Here is a 21,209-nt window from a genome sequence, read left to right on the forward strand (position 1 = left end):
GCTACAGGACATCCTTCCTGCCTGTAGCCATCACCATTTACAATAAGTCCATGAAGAAACCGCATACAGTGAGTAGATCAGTGGTTACAACATGTTTTACAGGGGAAAAAAGCCTGTTTTACCGGTGAAAACCTGTTTGGGGAGTGCCTGTACATGCAGCCCCCCTGACGGAAGCCCCCCCTGGACGGAGAGTCACGCCATCCATATACATCTAAGAGCCTCTTAATTCTACAGGAGGAAATTAGAAACTAGAGTCAGGGTAGGTGCAGAATATTATACGTCGCTGTTTGTCGGTAAATGAATAAGGCTGGGTGGGTAGGATGCGCTCTCTGATGGCTTTTTGACGTGAGTGGAGCCTGTTGAACATGAGGCCTCTGTGGGTGTGTTCAGCAGATTCCTCTGGACTCCACCCCGCAGCCCTCCTCTCTCTCTCTTTCTCTCTTTCTCTCTCACAGTTCGTGGAAAACTTCGCTGCTGTCACACATCGCCTCTATCCTGCTCCGCGGAGGTTATACAAGCTTCCAGCCTTTTCAGAGCACCGGGAGTGGCTGAAGTGTCGTCGGGGATATTGAGAAGCAGCCGGACGGCTCAGAAATCGGTGAGTGAGCGCGAGCCGGACCTCTGTCGTAGTTTCCATGGCAGCAGCTCTGGGCCGGGACGGTGTTCCGCAACTGGTGTGGCGTCAGAGCTTCACCTGAAAGGCGCTGTTGTTGCTCTGCGGGCCACAGGGTGGAGGGACTTTCTGAGCCAGGTTTCTGACCCGCAGTCAGAATAAAGTAAGTCTGTCAGCCGCCGAGGAGCAGTTCTCCCGTTTAGACTTCAAAGCTGAAACTTGTTTTCCGGTGAATGACATGGACAACCATGATACAACAACATGTAATGGCTTCTTGTGCGAATCTGTTTCCCACTTGCTTCAGCACAACCTTTATCTCTGATACACAAAGTATCTTTATTTTTGGGACATGTTTGTACTTGTCATTCCCGCACAACAACAACAACAGTAGTGCTGGTGTTAGAGTCCCAGTCAGCCGTGACTCTGGACCTGTATCCTGGTCTTGTCAGGTTAGAAATGCAGATAAAATGGTCTGAATCTTTCTGTTTAGGCTATTTTGTTAAAAACAAGTTATATTGTCAGACAAAGATAAGCGAAGTAAATGCAACATGCCGTTTTCAAACGATGATTTCATTTGTTAAAGTGAAACAAGCTGGGGCCTCGCTGTATGTCATGGATTAACTGGTCAGGTCTTTGAAAAGATGTTCAGCAGCTGTGGGGATGGCTGCAGTAGCAGTACCCACCTCTGATTTTTACCTGACCAGTAGACTTCTGAAGAATCAAATAAAAATCAAAGGACTGAAGTAGGTTAAAAGGTTTTAGTGATATGAGAAACAAGTATGATGAGTCCTAACGCTATAAGATCATTGCAGATAAAACTGATAATAAGAAAGACGCCATAGTTTCTCCGCAAGACGTTTATTGATTGTATTGGACTCTATCCTATTTGCTATGTAAACAGCCCCAACAAGCTGTAAGGCCAGCAAAATAAATAGCAGCGATAATTATCAGCCCGTAGTCGTTTATTTGAGATATTATGTATTAGACAGAATGGACTAGGGCTGTATGACTTTGCCAAAAAATCAAAATTTAATTTTGATTTAATTTTGACTTTTCTCTACATTAACCACAAGCAAAAAAATGGCCTGTGGATAAAAATGTTTGTAAACAAGGACTGTTTAAAACAAGAAATGTAACTGTTTTTAGAAATCAGAAAATTATTATTCAAGACAATAGCTTGTTAAATTGGACATCAAACCTCATTGAACATAAAGTGCAACCAACAAACAAGCCTAGGTAGTAAACAGTTTGACCAGTACTTAATATTATGTTGAGATTCCTGAAAGTTTCTGGTAAAAACACAGTTGATTATACAAACATGGACATTTATTGTTATGTAGTCAGAAATAGCAGACCTCTGCGATTTGGAAATTGTGTTGTTTTTTTTAAATTGCGATAATATTGCTAATGCGATTAATTATGCAGCCCTAGAATAGATGTTTGGACTTGACCTCTGACAGGTTAAATTTAATTTACATATGGTACACAAATATGTTTTTGCCTTGAAGGGCATTTTGAATGTGCACAACTAGCATAAATCCACACTTTTATGTGTCAGTCTGCAAAGGATTACAAAGACATTTCTAAGGCTTTGGGACTCCAGTGACTAGGGCCTGACGATAATTCAGTAACAATATAAATCAATCAATGGATGTGTGGTACAATAGAATAAAGGTTTGAATAAAAAGTTTGTAGGAGAACAGTTTTCCTTCATTTTTCATTCTGTGCTGCGTTTTGACACTTTCGAAATTACATGCGACTTGAGTGTCCTAACGACAGTTAATAATGTCTGGAATTACAGCGTTGTTTCCAAATCAAGTCGCTAAATGCCTCAGCTCACTGATAACCTGGCAGCCATTGCGACAGCAGCCGGTAGTGGCAGCCATAGTGGCAGCAGCATGAGGTTCCCAGCCTCCTCCTCATTTGCATAACCAGGCAGAAATGTATAGGGTAGAGCAAAAATAGGAGATGAGGAAATGCAAAAAGAACAAAGGCTTGTATAAGAAAAAGGCAAAACAAATTATATACATTTTATGATGAAAACGCATGTCTAGGGAAAATGAAAAAAATATATATAAATATATGCTTTTATTTCTAATTTTGTCAGTTTCGGCCCTCCGAAGGGAACATTTCAGCTCTGTCATTGATAACAAATGTTATTCTACAAAGTACTGTGTTGAACTTTTGTTATTGACCAAATACGTATTTCCCACCATTTTTTTTTAAATCTTACAATGTGGCTTCCTGTTTTTTTTTTTCACTCATTTTGTCTCTCACACCTATGATGAAAATTACAGATTTCTCATATTTCTAAGTAGGAGAACTTGCACAATCGGTGACTGATTAAATGACTAAAAACTTTTTTACCCTGCTGTACCTTGTACACATAGAGCTGCACTGGATAGCTTTTAAGTCAGACTGATGTCATCAGTCCCAGACAACACAGTGGGTCAATTCCCAGCATTTACTCAGAAAGATAAAGGCGCCTCGGCTCTCGTTTATAAAGCTTGTGTGCGCAGAAACCAAGGACTAAATGTTGCGTACGTCACTTTCCACGCCTATAAAGAAAAGCTTGACGTTACAATGTGCGGCGGTCCTCAGGGCAACTCTCACCCATGCGTACGCTAGTGTTGGAGACGGGAAGTTGGCGACGCAGTTGCATTGCTGTCAACATTTAAATACCATGGCGCCCGGTGGATGCGGCATGACTGGACAACCTTGCAGACGGGAGAATTGGGAGGAAACGCTGTTTCAGGGATCACTGAGATTTCCTGGCCCAAGATGATGACCTGCTAATATGCCCATCTAGACTCCCTGCATCTTTGCATCCCGCTATAACCGACAGCGGACAGTGGCTACCCCCTCAGCTGCTGGGTCCTAACCCGCTCTCCAAAGCCCAGAGCACAGAGGAGGCACGCTCAGCTGTGGAGTGTGCCAGCAGCTTCCTAAAATGCTGGTGTCGGTATGCTTCATTGGGGGGGGGGGGATCCTCATCCCACTTGGCCTCCCTGAGAAGACTTTCAGCACGGACCACAGCTCAGTAAGGAAGTCCCTCGAGGTTTAAAACAGCAATCAAGTTCACTTTTTAACAAGACCTTTCAGTGTGCGCGAGGCGCTTTGCATCGAGCATTTATGGTTGGATTTGGGCGCGCGGAGGGCAGAACCTGAGGCGGAACCAGATGCAGCTGTGTGCAAACATGGTTTTATAGATCAGGAATTTATTTTTTATTTTTTTTGCGTACATCGTTTTCAGCTGTTCGGCATATGGACATTTTTAGTACAGATCCAAGACAATGTTTTATAAACGAGACCCCAGATCAGTAATGGTGCCGACTTCGGCTGCCAAAGGCGGTGCAGGCAGTTATTAGATCTAGGGGGCAAGTGCATTTTCGTTGGTTTAGATTGTTTGATCCCTTTTTAATAAATGAAACATCCATTTGAAAACTGCTTTTTGTGTCTTTGTCTGATGTAAAAATGTATTTGAACAGAAATATTCATGTGTGACAGAACAGCAAAAAGACGAGTATTTGACATCCACTGTTCTCGCAGGAAAAGTAAATTTAGGGCACACAAAAAAAAAATACTATCCATTACGCCCTTAAAGGTTTACCGCTCTTCCTTCTTGATAGTTAGAAGTCACTCAGGAGCAGTTTCTCTGACTTCTCTTGCTGAGAATCAGCGCCCAGTGCAGAGAGTAAAAATTGACAGTGGAAGGAAATGAAGACAGTTTAATAGATGCATTATTTATTAGATTGGTGCTCAGTGAAAACATTGCTGCTGTTCTTCATGGATGGAAAGCTGTCCATCCTAATAATCAGGTGTCTTAGTAAAAAGATCATTTGCTCTATATTGTGTTACAGCAGCTTTAGCAATTACTAAAATCAACACAAGGATGATTATTGGGGTTGAATAGATGTTTAGTGCAATTTTGGTTGCATTACATTTAAATCACTTTGAGGAAATGGATTTCTTTGTGTCAGCAAGTGTGACCAGGGTTTTCCTCTTTGAACGTTACATGTTTTTGTGTGAGTCATGGTGACAGCACACTGACTCAGAGTCACGTGATAACGTAGGCCGATTGTGATTCTCAAACACAATCGGCACTTTCAAAATAAGCAGACATGGTTAACGACATGTTTTAAGGCTCCGAGGTGCTGTGTTGTGTCCCGACGGCTCCACCCCGCTGCTCAAACACATCTCAAAGTGAAACCTAAAGCTCGCCTCTGTCCGATTTCAGCGGCCCAGGCGGGATCAGCACGGCTGCTTGCTCTGTGACCGCACTTTTCCAGCGACTGTTTTCTGTCCCGTTGCTTGGTGCTCTGGCTGTGATGTCATGGCAGCGAGAGGTGGAGGCATCGCTTGAATTCTTTCACTGCGTGTTTATTCCCCTAAAAGCCCAAATGCAGCTGCTCTGCATTTAGACACTTTCGGAATAACATGCAACTTGTGTGGCGGCTCTGCTACTTAGGTTTTCTAAAGTACTTTTTTAACAATACGCATTTACTTTATTTTTTCTCCATCTTTAATTCTTTGCTAGAAGGTTTTTCTTCTTTTTTTTTATTTGCATATTTATTAGAGAATTCCTGTAGGTTTTGTTGAGAATGAACAAAAATCATTTTCTAGAGCAGCAAAATTTAAGGTAAAACAGTCGACCCCAGAATGTTTGGAGCCAGAGAGCCTTTTTCAGACCTACAAGAATTTGTTCAAATCTACCTTGTTTTAATAAAAATCCCCTGTTTAATTTATTTTTTGGCAGCAAAAAAGAGAAGAAAAAAGCGCAATACTCTGACCCCTTGGCCACCACTGCCCCAACAGATAGCCCTGATAGAAAGACTCAAGCAAAAATAGCAAATGAATGGACGATAAACGTTTAGTAATAGTTTACAGGAACATATTGTGTGGAGTATTATACTGTTGTCTTTTTTATAACATAAGACGAGCTGTCTTTGGCTGGTTAGTCAGGTTATCTGCTCAGGTAGCATCTGCAGGCGGCTGCTTTAAAATCTGCTGCTTGTGCCCTGCCAGCTTCGCTTTTACTCAAGTTTCATCTTTATCAGATTGGTGCAGCTCCCTTATTTTCCACACCAGTCCTGTTCATGTTCATGCCTTTGTTTTGTTTTTTGGTAAGAGAGCCCCACAGATGTTTGTTTCACTGAGCAGTCCTGCCTGCTTTGGTGGAAAACGGTCCGATCAGAACTTTTAGAGGCGATCCTAATAGCGGGGTATAAAAGGTCAGTCCGTTTTATTATAGAGACTAACGCATCAGTACCTACTCTGTGTTCATGTTCTGGAAACTATCAACTTGTGTGTTTAACGTGTTAAGGAGATGTGGACCTTCTGTGTATTTTGTGTTATTTAATGTCTTGGTTGTTCCTCCATGTGTTAATGTTGCCCCAGCTGGAGCCATAATTAAAGGGCTTGTTCTTTTTTTCCCTTCATCGTGTTCCTGAATCACTGTTTTCAGATTAATCGATCTTTTCGCCACACAATCGCACTAAGGCGACCTCCCTGCTGTAAGAGCATATGTCGTGTTTTTTAGCAACAACACAAACCAGAGGGTAACTGGATCACGCTCCTCTCCCCTCCCTACAGGCGCCATGTCCAAGTCAGACTTCCCTCCAGAGTATGAGGACTCCCGTGGTCCGCTGTACGCGCCTCAGGGCGGCGGCTACCCTCCTCCTCCAGCATACGGCTTCCCGTCCTTCGGTGGTCCGCAACCAGGCCAGCCCTTTGCTCCCTACCCAAGCGGTCCAAACGCCCCTCTCTACCCGGGCCAGCCAGCGGGGTATCCTCCCGCGCCGTACCCAGGACAGCCTCACCATGCAGGACCCCCAGGAGCAGGCTACCCCTCCCCGCCACCCATGCCTCCAATCATCCCGCCCACCATACCATCAGGGGTTCTGAACTCAGGTACGGTGCAGTTTGGTGTTACGATTCGACTTCTACAAATCTGACCTGCAGAACAAACAGAACTTATCTTTCTGGTTTCTGACCACGTGTTCTTTTCCGCCCATGACGCAGATGAGGAGTTCGCTGCCAGCGGCAGCAACTGGGACGACCTGAGCATTCGGCACGCCTTCATCAGAAAGGTAACGCACGCGCAGCGCGTTTTAAAGCTGGCTTTCCTGGAAAGCACCTTCTTTTTTTTTCTTTCTTTTTTTTTTCACTTCAAATAACAGCGTCTGTATGAAACATCTGGCTGTAGCTTATTGTGCCACCGGTGATGAGGAATGAAATGCATGCTGGGATGTTTCTCTGAAGAGCTGCAGTGTTCTGCTATGCATACAATGTTTCATGCAAAGCTGCATGAATTGAATACAGAGCTGCTCTCCGGCTGGAGACTAAAGAATATTAGGTTATCAGGGATTACTTTGCTTCATTTCACTTCTATGTAAATCCATATTTATCAGAAACTTCTTTTAAATAGAGTATATTTGTTTATCAAGGTTTTCTCTTTTAAACTCCCTTTAACATCCACCTGCATGACTGGAGTCAAGTTAACGTTTTTCCTATTTCTTTTGATTTCTAACCCTTATCTAAGCTGATATTGCACTGGAGAACATGAGCACAGCACTTTGTGTTGATTTGTGGCTTCCATTTTTTTTTAGATTTTATGTTTTTTCTTTGTTTTAGTGAAGAGAGTGTAAACAGTATTCAATTTTTCTCAGTGGATTTGACTCATTTAGTGATTATGAACTCTTCCTAACTACTGCAGCTCTCTGTCATGTTCTCTTAGAGCCTTGGGTGGATCACATTTAGTTTCCAGCTAATTTTTAAGGACTGACACCAGGCCAGTGGTGTTAAAGTCCTGGCGTTTCCTGGTCACAGGTCTGAGATCACCACAGACCTGTTCCTGGGCGGTTTGAATATGTTGACCTTTATTCATAACGATGTTGTGCGGCACGATTGTGAGTTGTTTCCAGGAAGAGAAAGAAAACCCAAAAATAGACTGTATCATAAATGTCACTGTTGCCATAATATAGGATGAGCGCTAGGCGTTGACGTGCAGTCAGGGGAGTTTGGGGGGGTTAGGCACCCGTGACAAATGAAATGCTAACACTGATGGGATCAAATCAGTTTGTCCACTTCACTGTTGCATACATGTGTTTTCAGTACGACTTCAACATTTTTATGGTTTGAATTTAATCATTGCTGTTCAAACACCTGCGAGAAGGACGAGGTGAGGCAGTGAGGAGCTGTGCCGCACCTCTGATAGCGCTGTGCTGTACACATATACTGACCCATGCCCATGGTTCTCTCGTATCAGCCATATACATGTTAGATCAGAAGAAGGAATCTTTGAAATTTGAGGGTGAGGGAGAGAGCACCGTATCGCCCTAACGGGGGCCGTGCTCAGACCCATAGGAATAAAGGGTAACGTGCTCTACTTCTACGCAGAGGGTGTGGGGGTGTTGCGCTGACTAGTCTGACAGTACGTGATAGAATGGAGGATTACATCACTATACTACAGGAGTTTGCTAAACTGGATTTGCAATGGAAACATGAGGTTTTAGAGAGAAGACGACCAACTCCAAGATCTGCTTCAAAGAAGTGGGAGAAAGCAGACCCGCTGGTTTAAACCTGAAAAGACTGGCTGCACTACATGACACCACCTTTTTCTACTTTTCACGCCTTTTCATTTCAGTGGAATAGGAAAAGACTGAAAATATCCAGCTGGACCAAAAGCGGTCCAGGTCGTCCTCCTTGGTAATTATCTCAATTGAAGAAGCCAGAATAAAAAATAAATAAATAAATAAGGCACACAAGGATGATTTTTAGTGAACCAATGATGGAGATATTCATAGATTCAAGGAATGGTGCAGTGCCTTATACATAAATAACAGTAAGATGACACAGTTTTAATTAAAAAAGAGAGATCGGCCCCCAAAAAAACTGTATTTTTGTCATACAGTTAAAACAGTATATCATTAATAATAATAATAATAATAATAATAATAATAATAATAATAATAATAATAATAATAATAATAAAAGCAACTAAATATTTAAATTAAGGTCAAAATTGAGTGTCTATTTTGGGTTCATGTATTTGTAGATCCGACTCCAGAAGCGTCAGTGCCTCACAGTCATGATCCTCACCACACGTCACTCTAGGGCTTGCCTGTTTTAGATTTTATTTCAGTCCCGTATTCACCACCATTCTCAGAGTCCTGTCAGAGAGCTCCTATCCTAGCCTAAAGATTCCTAACGAGGAGTCTTAGCGTCAGAGTGATTCAGATCGCTGCTGATCTGAGTGGGTTTTATTTACCCAAAAAGACAAAAAATAGTTAACAAAGTTAGAAATTTAACCGGCATGCCAATAAAAGAGGTCAACTTAAAATACTGAACACAGACCAAACTGACCTAATCAAATGACACCCAAGGGCCCTTAAATACTAGTTTAGCTAAACCATAGACACACAATAGGGGGAAATAAAATGACTGCCACATAACTACTAACTCAAACAATGAAATAAACCTAAAACTCCCCTCTTGGCATGAGGCATTTGGTTCAGTCCAATGAGGCCATCAGCTGCACTTCAGTGATGCGGCCCTTAGCCACGCCTTTTGCCCATCCGGAAGGGGAAGCCAAAAACCAAACACCCATGTAACTCAAACAAAGAAAAAGAGTATTAATACAACATAAACTGAATTGACCTTGCAGTGTTAATATGTGTGCACTCCATATAAACATTGTAAGGTGATAAAGGAACAAACTAAGAAGCATAATTAAGGAATATTTAAAGTAATAACTATAAAGTTAATTAAAGAGAAAGCAAATTGTTGTGGGGTGTGCTCTTACCCTGTGTGGCTTGTCATCACAGACGTTATCATGCAATGCACTATATTCTTTGTAAAATTCTCCACTTTTTATTCATGATTATCAAAACCTTTTCCCATAATTCATTCCTATTTTTTTTTAAATTCTCAATAAAATTGTGATACTAGAGCCACACCTTTAATCCATCCTCCTGCTGAAACTAATTAATTTCCCCCTATGGAAATGATAAAGTTTGTCTAATCTACACATTCATAATTATATAACCATTAAAGAAGCCTACGTACTCATCTCCTCCACTGTTAGGTAGTGGATCAGCCAATCAGCTCTCTCTGTTTCCACCATCTTCCTGCTTCAGACACTCTTACTAAAAGTCCTCCTCACTACTCCTAACATTTATTCACTGTAGGAGCTCTCTTAAGACCTAGGATGCTTTGTGAATAACTTTCATCGTACTGAGGTGAAATTCTAAGAAAAAGCATTGAATTTGGGAAAGTCTAAGATTTATCCTAAAATGACGTCACTAAGAGCTACTTTTGGTCTTAGGATTCTTTGAGTGTGAGCCCTGGTGTCTAACAGTCCTAAGAATGATTTATTCAATGAGCTAAACTGGCAGCAGTCTTCTGCTGTTCATCCTTCACAATTTTAGTCTGCCCTTGATGTTTTTCTTGCCACAGAAGTGGTTTTCTGTCTCTTAAAAAGGTTGTTATAATAATAATACATTTCATTTAAAAGCGCCTTTCATAGCACTTAAGGATGATGTACAAATCCGTACAAGGTCCCAAAATCTCCCTCTGCACTTAGATGGACTCACATCCACCTCCTGTCAATGTTGAGCAAGCTCTGCACTGGTGGCAACATGATTCTGAAGAAAGTCCTGGGGGCTCATATACGAAGCACATTTACAGATAACTAACCTGCAATGTTTCAAAGTCCAACAACTCACCTAAATACACTGAGCTATAACTCGGTTCAGTTGTATCTAACTCAAAGAACTTTGAACCCGATGTTGTTCTTCATGATTTTGATATTGTTTGAACCTGAACGATGAAACAAAGTTGGCCTCACCCAATAACGTAACATGGATGGAAACATCCTCAATCAGAGGGAAACTGCAAATATTCCTCTGTTTTTGTCACATGTAGATGTAAAGTGTGTTGGTGTGTGTGCCAATGACCATAAAATACATGTAAATTATCTAAGGGGTTCTTTCATTCTCAATGGAAAAGAAAAGGGGGTCGATTCAGCAGATTAACATCAAACAAGTCAGGTGTGATGATTCCTAAGGTGGACAATCACGCGTGTCCATAAATATCTGTAAAGTTGCATGTAACTATGGAACGGCGGCAGCGTTGGCACTGCTGGAGGACCTGGCCGGCGGAAGAATGCAGAGGGAGCGTGTTTTCAGAGATCCTGCTGACCTGCTGCTACGTGATGGTGAGCGGATCGTCAGCCGGTTCAGGTTGCCCAGTGCCGTTATTGTTGAACAGGCCCCAGCGCTACAGGGGGAAACTAGGAGGAACAATGCGTCGCTGGTCCCGTTTTAAGCTCCATTTCAGAAGGAGCTGCCTGACTGGGCTGACATTTCGCAGTCATCCCTAATCCGGCCCGAGCCTGCTGTATGGGACGGCCTCATTCTTGTTGTTCAGATAGCCCAGATAAAATTCCTCTGAACTGTGGCTCTCCTTTGCAGCGAAGTATGGGAGGCATAGTCACGTCATTACAATGATTTGGTGTACCATTGCGACCAGAATTGAGCTATAATGCAGCTCAACGCAGCAGACTTTGCCATCTGGATTTGACAGACCATGAAGAACAAAGACGCTACAAGCAGACAGGCTTTCAGCCAGTTCTTCAAGGTCGCTGAGGTCACTTAAGAAGCTGTTGGTTTGCTGTAACTCACTAGAAATGTCCCTCAAGTTGACTCTGTGACCGGCTGACAGCGCTGTTGCCATGGTTATTTGGACACATCCTGGGTGCTTTTGGATGTTTATAGTGATCTGCCTTATGTAATCAGGGGCGGGAACAGGGCACACCAAAACGCACGCGGACCCGCTCGGCATTTCCTGAGTGTGCAGTAGAGGACACGGTTCACTGGTTCATACATCTGATTATTTTTTGGGCGCCGCATGTTTCAGGATTTCTTCCTACCACTAACTTTTTGTATGAAACCAGCGCTCTCTTTGGCACATAAGGCCCCTGGTGCTTGTTGAACTATCTTTTTAAGCTTTCCTTCCTGCAAGGGAGTCCCTTCCTTTTTTAGTTTCCGGTGATTTGAAAACTGTTCTTTGAGTTGGATTATTTCTTGCAGCAGTTTCCTGCATGTGAGCCCAAGTCAGTCTGCAGTCGGTCTGCTGATTAGAGGGACTTGAGCACGACTCTCTGATGATATGACTATGCTAAAAAAGGCAATTGCAGCAAAGGTCTCCTGCTATTCGCAGAAGAACGTCCTGCGTTTGAGGACCTGACTGCGTTGTCTGTCCTTTGTCTCGCCCTGTGATGGACTGGTGACCTACGTCCACCCACAACCCTCTCTGCAGATGAGAATGATTTGAAATGTTCAATGCTGGAATCTGTTCTTTATTTCGCTTCTATGTCTTGGTTCAGCAACCTTTGAGTAGGAGACAAAAACAAAATGAAACTAACGTGGCCAAATTCTTGGCACACTGCAAAAAGGGAACTAAAAGTATGTACAATTTTCTTGAAATTAGTATATTTTTCCTGGATTTGAGCAGCTAAATAAGACTATTTGCCAATGTAATAAGTTTTGTTGCACTTAAAATAAGAATACTTCATTGCCATGATCTTATTTGAAGTGCATGATATCTAATTATCTTATTTTAGGGGTAAAAATACTCGTTCCACTGGCAAAAAGTCTTATTTAACTGCTCAAATCAAGGGAAAATATACAAATTTTAAGGAAATTTAGCTTACTTTTAGCTCCCTTTTTGCAATGCACCAAGTGACCTGATCTAACGCAGGTATTTTTAAAGAGTCCCGCAAAAGTTGAGAGACCTTCTCACCCACTGCATGGCATATTAGGCGCCCTACCATCTGGAAAGGGTTTCAGACGGCCGAAGGCGAGGACCAGCAGATGGAACAGGTCTTCTATTTCTCAGCCGATTCTTCAGAAAAAGTTAAACGTGTTGGGAAATAATAAAGTACTTGTGCTGATTATTTGATGCATGCCCAATGGTGTACATATCCGTTAAAAATCTGCATTAATCTCCCTAATGACATTAGATTAAATGTTTTGGAAAAATGGCCAAGGCTGCACATAAGATATGTTTTGAATCTGTTGATAATTATCAATATCGATCCGATATGATTTCTATTTTATCAATATGCGGGGGTTTTTTCTATATCGTCCAGCCCTAGTGGAAATATGCAGAAAGCTGCTCAGTAATTATTAGAAGGGCGTGTTTACAGCGATGCCAAGAAACATGTTGTCACTGGATCATTGAGAAGGGAAAAAATTGTTTTACATGTCTTTTTTTTAATATAATTATAGACCAATTTTTTTCTAATGGACTCTCTTTTTGGATTATCTTTTAAACCATTTTTAATCTTCATCTGCCAGGGACAGGACTAATTCTTGGCTTGACTAAACACGTACATGCAGCTGCTCGGCACATTTTCACATTTCCATGTAAGAAAGTCAGGACATTTGTTGTGGCAGTCGGCAGCGAGCTGCATGTGTCACTAATGACCCAGAGCTGAAGACCATCAGATAACCACACCGCTCTGAAACGGATTGCTGAGGTGAAATTTGGGTCTTATCAAATAAGAGCTGATCTCATGCTGGGAAAGGAACAAGAAGGCTTGTTTTATTCATCATGTACGACATAAATATTTACCATCACAATCTTCCCATCAGCCCTGTGTTCTAGTGTGATGCACTAAGTGGTGGAAATGCACAGTCATTAACAAACTCACTGAATGTCTGATGTTATTCATAATTGTCTGTGGATGACACCATGCTGTGGTGTTAGATGTTTTCTGTCCATTGGTTTTGGAGTTTTTACATAATTTTGAATCATTTTGACACAAACTGCTCTTTTCTTTATTTGATTTTCTCTTTTTCAACAGGCAATAAAAGTGATGACTGAGCTGTTTGGGCTGCTCGGTCAGCTCCCGGTTCTTCTGTGTTTTAACAGCCTCCCCCTGTGTGTGTTTCAGGTTTACATGATTCTGGCCTCCCAGCTCCTGGTCACTACCAGCATTGTTGCCATTTTCACCTTCGTGTGAGTACACAGTGTGGCTGTTTAGCGTCTGTCAGAGTGTAGAAATCTGCTGCTGACGCTTTCTGTTTCCCGCAGAGAGCCGGTCCGAGACTTTGTACGGAAAAACCAGGCTGTGTACTGGGCATCATAGTAAGCCTTCCTCTTTAGCCTTTAAAGCAGTGCATGTGCTGGAGTAAAAGTGAACACTAGTTATTGTTGTTGTTTTTTCCTTTTTTGTTGAAAGTGCTGTATATTTCATCACCCACCTTGTGCTGGTTTGCTGTAAGGGCCCACGGTGAGTTTGATTTGAACAAAAAAAAGAAGGAAATATTTGTTTAAATGATAACCAATTCATTCTAAAGCAACTCTGTTTATCCTTTTTGTTTATTCAGGAGGAAGTTCCCATGGAACTTGATTCTGCTGCTGGTCTTCGTGAGTTGAACTTCTTGCAGTTTATCACAAACAGGAAACCAATAAACAGTTTCCCGGCCTGGGATCCAGTTTATTCTTGGACTCAAACATTGAAGTGTCCACACCACATGTTTCCATTTACTTAGAGCGCCGTAGCCGTCGTGCCAGAGACTTTAATGCCGAGGTTTAGCAGCGAGGCAGCAGCAAACCTCCCTGCAGACTCTTTGCATAATACCTTTGACATGTTGCTTCATCGCCTCAGCTTTATCTGCTAAAACAGCAAAATGATGCAGCTTTTTTCACGAGGTGGTGCTACATCAGAGTGGACCTCTATAAAATCCATCTATTAATATGGAACATGGGAGTGATGTTCAGAACCGTGTGAATGTATTCTTACAGCATGAGCCTTTTCGCAGTTTTGTCATTTTCCAACCGGAAGCTTCAGTTATTTTGTTTTTAGGGTTTGGTGTGATAGACCAATACAGAGTAGCACATCTTTGTGAAGTGGGAGGAAAATGATTCATGGCTTGTGAAAAAGGTTCTGCTCAGATGAAACTAAAATTGGTCTAAATTCAGAACTCTACATGTGCCAGGAACTGATACAGAGTTGATGGGAGGAATCCGGACCGAAGCAGGACAACGGCTCTAAACGTAGACCCAGAGCTGTGCTAGAATGGTCCAATCAGAGTTCAGACCAAAATCAAATTGGGAATCTGAGATAAGACGATGGCTGTTCACATCTAGTGTTGATGAGTTTGAGCTGTTCTGTAAAGAACAGGCAAAAAGTTTTGGTCTCTAGATGTGCAAAGCTAGTAGAGATAAAGCCCAAGACCCGCAGCAAAGGGAGCTGAAAACAAGTGGAGACCAAAACCTTCAGATTATCTGGACAACGTGAAACTACACAGCTTCCACTTCACAACGATGTACAACTTTCTGTTGGCCTCTTAAATCAAATCCTTAGACGTTTGTAGTTGTAACATGACAGAATGGGAACAAATTCAACGGGTATGTCTTCTATGCAAGGCACGGCGTATTACTAGAAGTCCAAAATGAGATTGATTTCTCAGTCGCTCCAACATTGGAGCTCCATGATAATCATGCTTTCTTTTTATTTTCTCTAACTCAGACCCTGGCGTTGTCTTACATGACAGGGACCATCTCAAGGTAAAAATAGAGAGAGGAAAAATGTTGGAAAACCCGTTTAATCCGCAACAATAACTCTTTCTGGACCACGAGTCTGTTGAATAAATCAATGGATCAATCAATAATCCAGTTTTTCTCTTTTTTTTAGTTTCTATGACACAAAATCCGTGTTTCTGGCTCTGGGAATCACTGCTGTTGTGTGCATCGCCGTCACGGTCTTCTGCTTCCAGACAAAGGTGTGTAAAACCTCACAATGCGGAGCTTCTCTTGTTGAGGAACACATTTCAGCGCGCTGATCTGTGGTCTCAACCGTCTAGGTGGACTTTACAAAGTGCCAGGGCCTGTTCTGCGTCCTCGGGATTGTTACCTTTGTGACCGGCATCATCACAGCCATCGTGCTTTCCTTCAAATATGTGAGTTGGCGCGTGTGTGAAGGGAAACAAAAGCCAGTTGAGTAGTCGGCGCTCGTCATGCGTCATTATCTACTAACCTCTGTTTGCTGTTGCAGATCCTGTGGCTTCACATGCTGTACGCAGCGATAGGAGCCATCGTCTTCACCATGGTGAGTGTTTCACGTCTCAGCTGGAAAAACCATTTCCACCCTCATTTTGTTTATGTGCTCTTAATGATGTTTTGTTTGTTTCTGTGTGTTTTTGTAGTTCCTGGCGTACCACACACAGCTCCTGATAGGAAACAGGAAGCACTCCATCGGTCCGGAGGAGTACGTCTTCGCCGCGCTCTCCATCTACGTGGACATCGTCCAGATCTTCCTGTTCCTGCTGCAGATTATTGGAGCTTCCTCCAAATGAGGCTGCCCAAGTGCACGCCGTGTCGGATGGGCGCTGGAAAGCAAAACCTGCAAAACCTTCTTTTTTTTCTTTTTTTTTCTTCCAGATTTAAATTTTGGGGGAAATTGTTCTAGCATTTATCTTTTTAAGATGTATAAAACCAATCCAGGGAACGAGTGAAATGGCTGAATTTGATTTTGTTTGTAGGGCTATACATAAAAATACTTTTATACTTGTAATATACGTATTTATACTACAATATATGCTTCATCTACAAGTTATGCACATCCCTGTTTAAATGCCAAGTTCTTATGAAGTGGGGGGAAAAAAAGGAGTATCTTACCAGATCCTTTCAAACCTTTAATATGACATATATGCTGTACAACCTCATCTGTTTGGGTTAAAATTATTTTAAAAATTCAAGAGGCGTAGTAATTAGACCAATTTTGTTGGAGGACTTTGTGATTTACCTTCAGCATTCAGTCTTTTGTAGACGTTTGTCACAGCCATCATCAGGTGATGAGAAAAAAACTCAACCCCCCTCTTCATCTCTAGTTTTCTAGCTGACACCTGAAGGTTCGGTGTCAGGAACCAGCTGATGTTGTGAATTTGCTCAAGACTTTATTAAAAAACCTCGTCTCCATCTGAAGAAAAGGAGAACCCCAGAGCGATCCTGCCACCGCTGCATTTCACTGTGGCTCTAGTGTATTTCTGCTGATCAGGTTTTTGTTGTTTATCTGCCTTCTTGGAGTTGAGGCCAAATGCTGGACTCTAGTTTCATCAGATTATGAAACAGTCTGCAGATGATTTTGGGAATGCTATCTTGCCTTCCCCCCCCCCCCCACCCCCTTGCTAGTTCAGACATGCAGAGGACACAGGACATCTAGAAGTACTTCAGGATTACTGCCAGGGTGAACATCCAGTTTTTGGACAGCTGCTGTTTATTTCAGACGCCTCAGATTGCAGCTTCCTTATTTTTCACGTCAGCCTCTTAGAGATTTTCCTTGTTTTTCAGATGAATTGCACAGGATACGTGTTTCATACAAAGTGGGATAAAAGTCTGAAACGATTTATCATGATCTCATATTTTTTGATCCCAAAAGCCTGGCGTTTTAACAGGGGTGTGCACACTTGAGATCCACTGTAGATATGTACTGCACTTTTTCTTGGAAACTATTTAAGGCTCAAACGGTGCTAATTTAGCAAGGCTCCCTTTATAGTCACACCACCTGTATCATATCGTAGTTTTTCTCCAAAGAAAGGTAGGATTTTGTACTACTGTGGCTGTTTGTTTCCCTGCCCTGTCAGATTGGAGACGGTCTGAGTCAGCAGGGTGGAGTTCAGACGCAGCTTCAGAAATGTTTCAGTGGGAGTGTCCAAAAGCTCCTGATTTACCAAGCCGCTCCTCCGGAGGTTTAAACATGCCAGGCAAAAGTTGCACGTAATGATTTTATTAAAGCAACAGTGTCAAGCATTGAGCATGTAAAGCCCATCTAGCTGTTGTTAGGTAACAGATTTTTATTACAGAAAACAATCGGTTTTCATTGTCATATAAAATAAATTGTTTCCTATCTGAGGCGTCTTGTGATTCATGTCCTTACACCAGGCAATAGTTATTATTTACATGTAGCTCGGGGATGGGATACGGATGAACTGATGGGTCACTGGTCCAGTTTAGTGTGCTGGCGATACCGACTGCCCTCATAGTCGCCCTCATTGGATTGTTTCATCCTCTGCCTGATCTTCAGCTGCTTCAGCCGGTTCTTGTCCACTTGTCTCTTGGCCAGAATGAAGCCGATTATTCCCGCGGGGAGTCCCAGCATCCTGGAGAGAGGGAAATATTTTAGTCGGTGGAGGGGAGACGCACGGCCCAAAGTGTAAAATGCAAACTCGTGCAGTATTTGCCGACCCCCACAATTAAAGCAATAGCAGCAACAACGTAGCAGGAAAAACTCCTGCTGCTACTTCATGTCCATCATTTGTTCCTTAGAGCTTTAAGCCAGATCCATCGCACGTTTATAGTTTGTAACCTGTGGGTCTACATGACCTGGTCAGTTTTGCCATTTGTTTTGTTGTGAAATGTAAATCAAGATGTAAACCTTTCTCCTAAAAGCTTCGGCTTTCAGATGATTCTGGTGACGTTGCAGCTGATCAGTTCTTAAGTCTTTTTTTTGGGGGGGGGGGTTCTTTTGATTTGCACGTTTTAAGTGAAGTTCCTCCATTGAACACGTTTACTAGTATTCTGCGGGGTTGCAGCAAAGTGTTTCAGCCGAAGGCAAGAACACTGCGTTTCAGGTCAACTTGGCAAAAAAGATAAATAAATAAAATACAGAGCCAAGTCTCTGAAGAGGACCAGGGAAGACTGGGATGACCAGATTTCTTTATATTCAGCAATTGTTTCTATGATTTTAAGGTAATTTCCTGCTTCACATGGTGAAATTCATCTTAAAGCAGATTTAGGTCCAGTGGGAGTCATCGGAGCCAAAATCAGGCTCAAACACGTAAGACTATTTAAAGGCAATCTCTCCAAAGCCACCATAGTCTTTACTAAAGTCAGCTCAACTCTTGTGATGTAATCTCCAAAAACATTACTTTTCCACTTCAGTGCCCTTTTTAAAAGAGTCTTCTGGAAATCCACACGCGTTACCTTAGCTGCGTTTTATGGTCACTGTACGTTTGTTAAGGGTATAAAACACTGGATAGCATCTTTAGCCGCAGTTCTGATCCGATTGGCTCTGGTCCATCTACCTGCTTCCTGTACTGTGAGCAGATTCACTATAAGTGGGTATCATGCAGTTACATTATCTACTTTATCCATTCAGGAAATCAACCTGGGCTTTTAGCACCTCTACTTAGATAAAGTTCTGTCTTTGCAGAATCAGTCCTGGATCACAAGCTGCACATTTTTCAACAACACCAAACAACTCCAGCATAACGTTTTATAATTATTTCCTATGGCCACTAACATAAACGGATCACCATCCTCTGCACTCTGCAGCAACAGCATTAACAGAGTACAACTCTGCATTTCATCAGATGAACACACTGCAGGTGGTCAATGATGCAACAATGGTTATTTTAAATGTTATTAAAGAAACGGTGCAAGCTGATTTTTTTTTTTAATTAATTTTAAGCCCTGGTCAGAATGCAGTCTGCTCCGCTAGTTAGAGAGCAAAGTGATGATCGCTGTAGCACTGATAGAAACCAGCAGGGAGAGCGTTGACGGTCCAGTGATGACTTCACATCTGAAAACTGAACAGGACAGGACGTTCAAAACAAGCCTTTGGGTGACCTGTTGCTGCTTTTGACCGATATTTTACTTCTGCCAACAAATCCCTCAAGAAGGCATCTTGGAGAATGTTAAAACAATGGATTTGACAGTGTTGGAGAAGAAGGGACACGTCTTCATCTGATCTGGAGTCTTCCATAATCGGCCGTGGAGGGACTAAAGTTTCCACAACAGACTAAACCTTTTGCTTCTGCTCAACTTTAGAGCAACCAAATACAAGAGGCGCTGTAACAAAACATCACTTTGGAGTTGTAGTTTAGACTGACAAGGCCTTACAACACCTGAGAGGGAGTTCTCACCTGTGACATGGCTGAATTATGGTTTACAAATGAAATACTTACCCTAAAAGTCCTCACTGCCTGTCATTTCTAGCTGCTGGGCCTAAGCTGAAGGGTTAGGGTTCCCTAACCATGTCTGTCGATAGGGAGAAGGTCTCTGGGGCTAGGCAGCCATTAAAACCTGGGATATTTTTTAGCCAATCACTTGAAAACGATGAGGGCGTGAGCCGACCTTGCAGATACGTTCACAAGTGTAAACTGATCCTGATTTAATGTGTTTTTATTGACATTGTAACAGTTTGGTGCATACCAAGGTTCTCATTTCATAAGGTTTCGGTTCTTCAAATAAAATGGAAAAATAGCGGATTGAGCTGGAGGTTTGTCTCTTCTGCAACATTTTGTCACGTAAAAATATATTATCAGAAATTCACAGGTTAAACTGTGCTTGCGTCCTAATCATCTGTTCACTACAATTATGTTTTGAGGTTAGTATATTTAGAGAGGACTGGTGTTTCTGAGCAACGATACACTGAATAGTTTTTGTTGCTGTGTTGGCAATACAGAACAGAAAATTTAGATGTCATTTAAACGCCTTAAAGAACATCTGTCTAAAGCAGGCGTGTCCAAAGTGCGGCCCGGGGGCCATTTGCAGTCCCTGTGCTGATTTTGTGCGGCCCTCCAACTACATTTTAAGAAAGATTTGGTCCACCAGCAGAGGAAAATTAGGAAAATGAGCAAAACCCTTTTAACTTCTGATCTACAGTGATTTACACATCTCTGGCTGAATTTCTGACTAACTTGTTTAATTTAAATTATCATGTTTTGTAGAGCAGGTAAAAAGAGCACATCATTTTTTTGTTATTTATTAATTTCATGGCCCTAATAACTCTGACTTGACAATTTCGGCCCATGAGCCAAACAGATTGGACACCCCTGGTCTAAAGGGTTCCTTTGACCTTCTACTCCGGTTCTTCTCTAACCAGCTTAATGGAATCGGGTCTGCAGAAGCTGATCCCAGGACTGGTGGATCAGCAGAGGAAGGTTCTGCCTGTCATGTCGGCTGCAGAGGGGGAAACAGGAAGTGGCTCACCAAGCGTAGCCTATCTTCATCATGGGGTTCTTGGCCTTCCTCCTGGGGATGTACTCGGGTCCCTCCGGCTCGTCCTGCCCGGGTCTCCCTGCAGCCGGGTCGGCCGCCTCGGAGCTCTGCGTCGGCTCGGTTCTGGAGCTGGACAGCCCGGCGGCGGAGGAGACGTGAAGCCGCGAACGGTGGCACGCCGTGGAGGTCAGAGGCCGCCACCGGAGGAACCACCGGCAGGAAGCGCCGTGCGAACCTGGAGGACATGTTCAGAGTCTGACTTTGGCCCCAGAACTACGATCACCGCTGCCTCCTCTCAGCGAACAATGTTGTGTTTACAGCGCAGGGAATGGGATTTAAAGCGTTTAAAAGCACAAACAAGCAAGCCGCAAAACTATCGCTACGTAAACTCCAAGCCCCCCTGCTGACCCCCTTAAAGCTAAAGAACATGGTCATTTTATAACCCCCGTTTAGCAGAAAAAGGTCTTACCTGAGAGAGATGCCCTAACTGCTGTCAGACAGGAGGCAGACATGTTTGTGAAACCATAATAGTAAGTGCGCATGCGCGTCCTTCTATCCAAATTCAGATTTACTCCACCTGCTGGCC

General features: G+C 42.6%; 2 protein-coding genes across 3 annotated transcripts; one reads left to right on the forward strand and one right to left on the reverse strand.

Annotated features, from left to right (window-relative positions):
• Window positions 1-433: 433 nt before the first annotated feature.
• On the forward strand, window positions 434-17,533 carry tmbim1a (transmembrane BAX inhibitor motif containing 1a). Of its 2 annotated transcripts, none has more exons than XM_012868367.3 (12): window positions 434-598; window positions 6,206-6,523; window positions 6,635-6,702; window positions 13,572-13,636; window positions 13,712-13,765; window positions 13,860-13,910; window positions 14,008-14,047; window positions 15,153-15,190; window positions 15,318-15,405; window positions 15,487-15,582; window positions 15,678-15,731; window positions 15,829-17,533. In XM_012868367.3, the coding sequence occupies exons 2-12, from the start codon at window positions 6,211-6,213 to the stop codon at window positions 15,976-15,978; spliced, it is 1,017 nt and encodes a 338-aa protein (XP_012723821.1). In that variant the 5' UTR covers window positions 434-598; window positions 6,206-6,210; the 3' UTR covers window positions 15,979-17,533. The 2 variants fall into 2 exon arrangements, with proteins under 2 accessions (XP_012723821.1, XP_021175104.1); XM_021319429.2 differs by lacking the exon at window positions 434-598 and adding an exon at window positions 624-776 and having other exon boundaries at window positions 15,829-17,530.
• On the reverse strand, window positions 17,393-21,209 carry si:ch73-71c20.5 (DUF4748 domain-containing protein). Its single transcript, XM_012868381.3, has 3 exons — window positions 21,093-21,209; window positions 20,615-20,858; window positions 17,393-17,781 (listed from the first exon to the last, which is right to left on the reverse strand). Exons 1-3 carry the CDS (start codon window positions 21,163-21,165, stop codon window positions 17,619-17,621), a joined length of 480 nt encoding a protein of 159 aa, XP_012723835.3. The 5' UTR covers window positions 21,166-21,209; the 3' UTR covers window positions 17,393-17,618.

Source organism: Fundulus heteroclitus, chromosome 6 (genome assembly GCF_011125445.2).
Source record: "Fundulus heteroclitus isolate FHET01 chromosome 6, MU-UCD_Fhet_4.1, whole genome shotgun sequence".
Classification (NCBI taxonomy): Eukaryota; Metazoa; Chordata; class Actinopteri; order Cyprinodontiformes; family Fundulidae; genus Fundulus; species Fundulus heteroclitus.